The sequence below is a fragment of the Macaca nemestrina genome, chromosome 6 (genome assembly GCF_043159975.1).
Source record: "Macaca nemestrina isolate mMacNem1 chromosome 6, mMacNem.hap1, whole genome shotgun sequence".
Taxonomy (NCBI): Eukaryota; Metazoa; Chordata; class Mammalia; order Primates; family Cercopithecidae; genus Macaca; species Macaca nemestrina.
This window is the reverse complement of record NC_092130.1, coordinates 236,730-243,736: the sequence shown is the minus strand read 5'-3', so window position 1 is coordinate 243,736 and position 7,007 is coordinate 236,730. Positions and strand designations below refer to the sequence as shown.

The 7,007-nt window shown below is 46.0% G+C and overlaps 1 protein-coding gene and 1 pseudogene across 1 annotated transcript; both read right to left on the bottom strand.

Moving 5' to 3' along the window:
- Positions 1-531: 531 nt before the first annotated feature.
- On the bottom strand, positions 532-5,884 carry LOC139355330 (putative ankyrin repeat domain-containing protein 19). Its single transcript, XM_071097921.1, is given in 3 exon segments — positions 532-2,634; positions 5,605-5,655; positions 5,657-5,884. Coding segments are annotated over 3 exon segments (381 nt in total). The 5' UTR covers positions 5,809-5,884; the 3' UTR covers positions 532-2,456.
- A 2-nt stretch (positions 5,885-5,886) lies between these two features.
- On the bottom strand, positions 5,887-6,655 carry LOC105484074 (PH domain leucine-rich repeat-containing protein phosphatase 1-like; annotated as a pseudogene).
- Positions 6,656-7,007: the final 352 nt, after the last annotated feature.

Sequence of the window (7,007 nt, the reverse complement as noted above, 5' to 3'; positions counted from 1 at the left end):
AGTGTTTGAAACTGACATCCTGATTATGCCAAAGCTCCATAAACTTAACAGACATACTGAGATAGTCCATAATGCAACTTCAAATGAAAAAAAAAAAGTTCAGGATTTGCTACTAATCTAAATGAGAAAATTTCACTTGTAATGAACATTTGTTGACACATAATCACTTGAATGGTAACAAAGGAACATGAAATTGTGAAAGGGTCAGGCTTTACCTGTTGAAAGACTACCCACAAGAAAATTGCTAAAGACTCTCTGAACAGCAGTGAATGATTCATGGTGGGAAGGAAAAGGTGTTATTCTGTAAGCTGAGAGATATTGCCAACAATATTTTCTTTCACTTTCTAGTCACAAACGCAGAGAAAGATAAGTCAGGCTAACATTATTGGAAAGGAGAACTGTGAAGAAAGTAGCACCTATCAAATGCCAACTCTTTTAGAGATTTCTTATGTTTTTGAGATACGGGAATTTATATACTGCACTTATCTATTCTGTGGTTCTTAATCAGGAGTGTATTCAAACCCTGAGGTATTTCTTTTTTCTTTTTTTCTTTTTTTTTTTTTTTGCTGTTGCTGTTGTAAGAGAAAAGAGTCTTACTGTGTTTCTCAGGCTGGACTCAAACTCCTAGGCTCAAACAATCCTCCCACCTCAGCCTCCTGAGTAGCTGGGACTATAGAAACATGCCACTGTGTGTGGCTTCAAGAAAATATTTTTAACCATACATTTTCAGACCTTATTAGCTCAGTTACATCAAAATCTTCAGGGGAAAGCCTACATATGTAGACTTTTAACAAAATTCCCCCAGGTCACTGTAATGCACAATTCTAGCTGAGAATTACTGCAGTAGACAATCACTTCAGTTTCATCACTCACCCACACCGTCAATATCCTTTATCAGCTTGAGATGTGGCCAAAAAGAGAAAAGAGTATGAGATAGAGTTATTTATTAACACTCCAGTTAATTTTCCTGGGTATGGGTAGAACAGGGACAAGTAAACTCAAAATCCCACTTGATTTAGCTATTTATAAGTTCCTTATCTCCCACCTTCCCACCAAGACATTCTAGATTTGAGAGGAGAGCTTAGACTCTTAGATAAGTGGCTGTTTTTGCTAGGATGGGTAATAAGTCAGTCACTAATTTGTTCCATCCTTTGCTGAAGTGTTTCTCACTTCATCACCATCTATCCATGGCCAATCTGGTTTCCTCAGAGTCCTCTAAAAATTAACGTTTAGGCAAGTTTCAATTACTGTGTTTACCAAACCAAAAATGATTACCCCAAAGCTGAAGAGCACTTCATACATAAACTGGAAAAACAACAAACTAACAAACAAAACCTCTTATTGGCATTTTTCCTCATTACCTAATTTCCAAGTGACCTACATGTTTTTGATTGCTCTCCTTTTCCCTCCCCATTTTTCCCTCTTAAACCTTGCACTGAAAGGCACATCAGTTTTTTTTTGAGAAAACTGTCAGCAGCAGAAAGTTGCTTTAGTTTTGTTCTGAGTTTTAAGATAAAGCCTATTTCCAGGGTAAGTTCTTTTCGTGTGTGTGTGTGTTTTACATAATTAGAAAAAAATACACCTGGGGTAGGAAACAGATACTTAAAGAAGTCTTCCCTTGAAAAATTCACAAATATTTCCCATAAGTGCACTAAACAAGCTGTGCCCGCTAATGCTTCTTTAAAAGTATCAATATTTAAAGTAAAATCTTAGACAATTCAGTTATTTTGAAATATTTTCATTCCGGAATGCCTGATCTTCCAAATATGAAAAATTGACTCTTACCTATGTCAATGTTAAAACAAATATTTTGAAAAGAAAGTTGATTGATCTATACCTTGTTTAGTGCTTCAATATTTGCATGGTGGGAAAGCAGTTTTCCTGCCAGTGAAGTCCCCTTATTATACACATCATCATGAAGAACAGTGTTGTCGTAGACATCCTTAATGTTTAACATCATGAAGAGCAGTGTTGCCGTAGACATCCTTAATGATTAACATCATGAAGAGCCGTGTTGCCGTAGACATCCTTAATGATTAACATCATGAAGAGCAGTGTTGCCGTAGACATCCTTAATGTTTAACATCATGAAGAGCCGTGTTGCCGTAGACATCCTTAATGATTAACATCATGAAGAGCAGTGTTGCCGTAGACATCCTTAATGTTTAACATCATGAAGAGCAGTGTTGCCGTAGACATGCTTAATGTTTAACATCATGAAGAGCAGTGTTGCCGTAGACATGCTTTAATGTTTAACATCATGAAGAGCAGTGTTGCCGTAGACATCCTTAATGTTTGGATTGGCACCATGTTCCAGCAGAATAATGGAACACGTCTCTTCCTGGCAATGTACAGCCTATCAGTGTTAGATGAAAAATTAGACTATAAATTCTAAGAATTCAAAATACATATTCCACAGATTTCACCAACCTGTGTTATATTTAAATGAGATAAATTCATTTTAATTCTATGTATTTAGTGAAATCTATGTCATGCCAAAAGAGTTGGCTACTATACACCTTCATTAAAGGTGTCCTGTTCAGTCTGTCACAGATGTCAATCTGGCATTTTCTGCTCAGCAAGAGAGTGAGCACTTCCACACAGCCATGCGCACAGGCCAAATGTAGAGCAGTCCTATGAGAGCGAGAGGAGTTTTCAGGAAATTATAAGCAATATCTCAAAACCTACACTGGTTTATGTAACTGCAAACATAGAAGAGCATGTTATTCCTCTGCCTTCAAAACAAATAATTTTCTTTTGAAGAAAGTACAATATTTATTAGCTCTTATTGCTCACTACCTTAATGAAACAGCAGCCTATTTGGATAGAATGAGCTTGGTGTTTGGATTCAGTTCAACTACGGCTTGAGTTCTACTTGGAACTCGGTCACTTACCAGCTATTGCTTAGCCTTTCTGTGCTTCATTTTCCTCATTAATAAAATAAAGATGACAATAGCAGCTAGCTCACAGGACACCATTGTGATGCTTAAATGGGAATCTATGTAAAGTATTTAGGACCATTTCTAGAACAAGCAACAACTCAACAACTCAATAATTGTTAGATTGTTGTTTTTTGAGACAGAGTCTTGCTCTGTCGCCCAGGCTGGAGTGTAATCGTGTATTACATATATTTCATATATTACCTCACTGCAGCCTGGAACTTCTAGGCTCAAGTGATCCTCCTGCCTCAGCCTCCTGAGTAGCTAGGACCACAGGAGCACACCAGCATGCTCAGCTAATTATAAAAAAAAATTGCAGAAAGAATCTCGTTTTGTTGCCCAGGCTGGTCTCAAATTCCTGGCATCAAGGGAACCTCCCATACTTCTATATCTATTGTCACCTTCAATGGTCACATATTATTCCATCCTATGGATGCAACTGAAACTTATTTATAGGACACATTCTGTGGGCTCTTGTTGACATAAATGCTGAGAAAAACAAAGTACATGTATCTCTATTTTCTAAAGGTATTTTAATACAATGGAATTGATAGGTAAAGGGCATATAATTACCACCAAATTATCTATTTGAAAAGTCATCAGCAACTTAAACTTTAAGCAGCAGTATAAGTACCACTGCTCTTTATTCTCACAAACAATGTGGATAAAGAGCACAGTCTGTGGATAAAGAGAACACAGTCTCATTCCTCTTTTAACTTAAATTCTTTTTTTTTTTTTTGGAGACGGAGTCTCCCTCTGTCGCCCAGGCTGGAGTGCAGTGGCCGGATCTCCACTCACTGCAAGCTCCGCCTCCCGGGTTCCCGCCATTCTCCTGCCTCAGCCTCCCGAGTAGCTGGGACTACAGGCGCCCACCACCGCGCCGGGCTAGTTTTTGTATTTTTTAGTAGAGACGGGGTTTCACCGTGTTAGCCAGGATGGTCTCGATCTCCTGACCTCGTGATCCGCCCGTCTCGGCCTCCCAAAGTGCTGGGATTACAGGCGTGAGCCACCGCGCCCGGCCACTTAAACTCTTTTACGAGAAACACTAAGGATTTTTTCATATGTACAAACGTAACTTGTGGAGCTGCAAAACAGTACTTTGCTCACTTTTAGAGTTCTTTTCTTGTGGATTTGATTAGAAAGAATTCCCTGTAAAATGAAGATGTGCTTTTTATCTGTATATATATATATTATATCAGTAATCTATACAATTCTTTATATGTATATTGTTATATATAATATATAATAAAAAATAAATTCTCTGTAGGATTAAAATATACTTTTCATCTGAATATCTATATATATATTAGTAAAAACATATACATAGTAAATATTTTTCAAGTATGTTATCTTTTGTTAATTTTTTTCTGACACACAGGTGGGTTTTAATTTTTCTTTTTTTTTTTTTTTTTGAGGCGGAGTCTCACTGTGTAGCCCAGGCTGGAGTGCGGTGGCACCATCTCGGCTCACTGCAACCTCCGCCTCCCAGGTTCAAGTGATTCTCCTGCCTCAGCCTCCCGAGTAGCTGGGACTACAGGCACGTGCCACCTCGCCAGGCTAATTTTTAATATTTTTAGTAGAGACGGGGTTTCACTGTGTTAGCCAGGATGGTCCCTATCTCCTGACCTCATGATCCGCCCACCTTAGCCTCCCAAAGTGCTGGGATTACAGGGGTGAGCCACCACGCCCAGTCTGGGGGTTTTAATTTTTAGTTTGCTAAATCAACCTTCAGAATGCCTGCTTGTGAGGTCATTCTCAGGAAGGCCTTTGGCAAAGTAAAATGTACCTGTATAAATAAGCATTTGTGTTTTCTTCTGGTACTTTTCTCATTTTGCATGTGTAAAAATTTCAATCTGTATTCCATCAGGAACTCATTTTTGTGACATAAAATTTCATTAGTTTTCCTCAAAGAGCAGGCATTTTAATAACCCAACCCTTCCTACTCATCTGAAATGTTACCATTATCAATCCTTACAGCTATATCTTATATGTATTTCAGTGTTTCTGGATTTCCATTCTGTCCCATGTACTTATGTCTTTTCAGCTGTTAGTAAACAATTGTGGGAATTAATAGTACATTTTGATATCTAGAGGAGCAAGTCTTTTTCACTCCGTTATAAAAATTTTTAAATGTCATCACAATAGTAAGATAGACAGCAGGTGTCATGCAAAAATGATAAATCCTTGATATTTTCATTCGGTTTATGTAAAACTGATAAACATAGAAAGAGCTCATGTTTTGAGAAAACGGAGTCTTCCCATTCAAGGAACCCACCTCCCACTTCCAAGTGTCCCTCTGAGAAGCCCCAGGAAACAGCCTATCTACATGGGTGGATTCGGATGTAAAACCGACCCAGGCTTTTATCTGAGAACTTCTCGCCTACTGAACATGACTCATGGTATTTTTCACATGGGAATGAGTTCTCATTGGGCACCTCCACGACCCCATGTTTTAAACGTGTATATGCTCAACTTTGTGAATTAAATCACTCAAATTCTCCACCAAGAGCTCCAGGCAGGGAATTGCCAGCGATGGAAAGCAGCTGAGGCTCCGTTCGGCTCCGCTGCTCCGAGGGTGCCCCGCGCCCTCCAAGGCCCCCGTCCCAGGACCTGCGGGGAAGCCGGGCCTGGGGACCCCTCCCACCCCGGGCTGAGCCCCCGCCACCTGTCCTTCCTGTCGCGGGCATCCACGTCCCGGCTCCGGCGCGCCAGGCAGCTGCACCTCCGCGGCCTCGCCCTTGATGGCCGCCCTGTGGGTCTTCCGCAGTTCCGCGTCCCTGGTGTGGGACCCGGGACCCGCGTACTCTTGGTGGACTGAGCCCAGGACCGCCTGGCCCAGGCGTCCCCCGAAGCTGAAGAGCTTCCTCATGGGGCGACTTCTCAGACGCAGCCTCCGACTTCTCAGACCGAGGGAGCCCCGCGACGCCGTTAGGCGCGCACCTGCAGCTCAGCGCCCGCGCGGACGCCGGAAGCAGCTCCCAAGCCTGCGCGGCCCGCAGGGGGAGGCCGGCAGGGGGAGGCCGGCAGGGGGCGGCTGCAGGTCGGGCGCAGGCGCCGCGGGCTTGCGGGTTCTCCTGGGCTCGCCCGGGACGTCCCGGAAACACATGCGCGCCGCCCGCGCGGCTTGAGGGCCCGCCTGGCCGTGCCCCCCGCCCCGCTCCTCCTCTGAAGAGAGATCCGGGCCGCTGGCAGGGGCCCTCCGCAACCACCGGGGATGGGGCTGAGGGTCAGTTCCCGCCCCGGTGCAGCCGCCGCCGGGCAGATCTGGCCGCAGCCGCGGCGACATCCGGCCCTGGTTCTGCGAGGCCAGGAGCGCCAGCGAGCTTGGGAGTGGCCAGGCGGCCGCTGCGAGCAGGCGGAGGGCGCCCGCAGTTTGAGCGCCCGGGCGGCGGAGCATGGCCTGGGCGGCCTCTGGATCGCGAGTGCGCCTGTCCTGAGGGCCTGCCAGGCCTGCCCCCGCCCGGCTCCTCCTCTGCCGGAGCTCGGGACCGCTAGCCAGGGGCCCTCAGCAGCCACCGGGAATGGGGCTGAGGACAGGTTCCCGCCTCTGTGCAGCCTCCCCAGGGCAGACCGCCTCGCTTGGCCGCAGCCGCTGGGACACCTGGCCCCGGTTCTGAGATGTTGGGAGGGCTGAGATGTCGGGGGTTGCCTGGAGGCTGCTGCCTGCACACAGAAGGCGGCTGCAGCTTGGGTGCTCAGGCGGGCTGGAGGGGCATGGCCTAGGAGGCCCCAGATAGCCAGCGCGCCCAGACTGAGGGTCCCCAGGACGTGCCTGCCGCCCCACTCCTCCACCGCAGGGAGTTCGGGGCTGCTGGCATGGGCACTAGGCAGTCACCCCGATGGGGCTGAGCGCCAGGTTCTCAGTTCTCGCCCGTGTGCAGCCGCCGCCGCCGGGCAGAATGCCTGGCTTGGCCGCGGCCCCCGGTACACCTGGTCCTGGTTCTGCGATGCTGGGAGCGCGAGCAGGCTCGGGAGTTGCCAGGCGGCTGCTGCCTGGACACAGAGCGGACTGCAGCTTGGGCGCCCAGGCTGCGGAACATGGTCTGGGTGGGCTCCGGAATGCGCGCG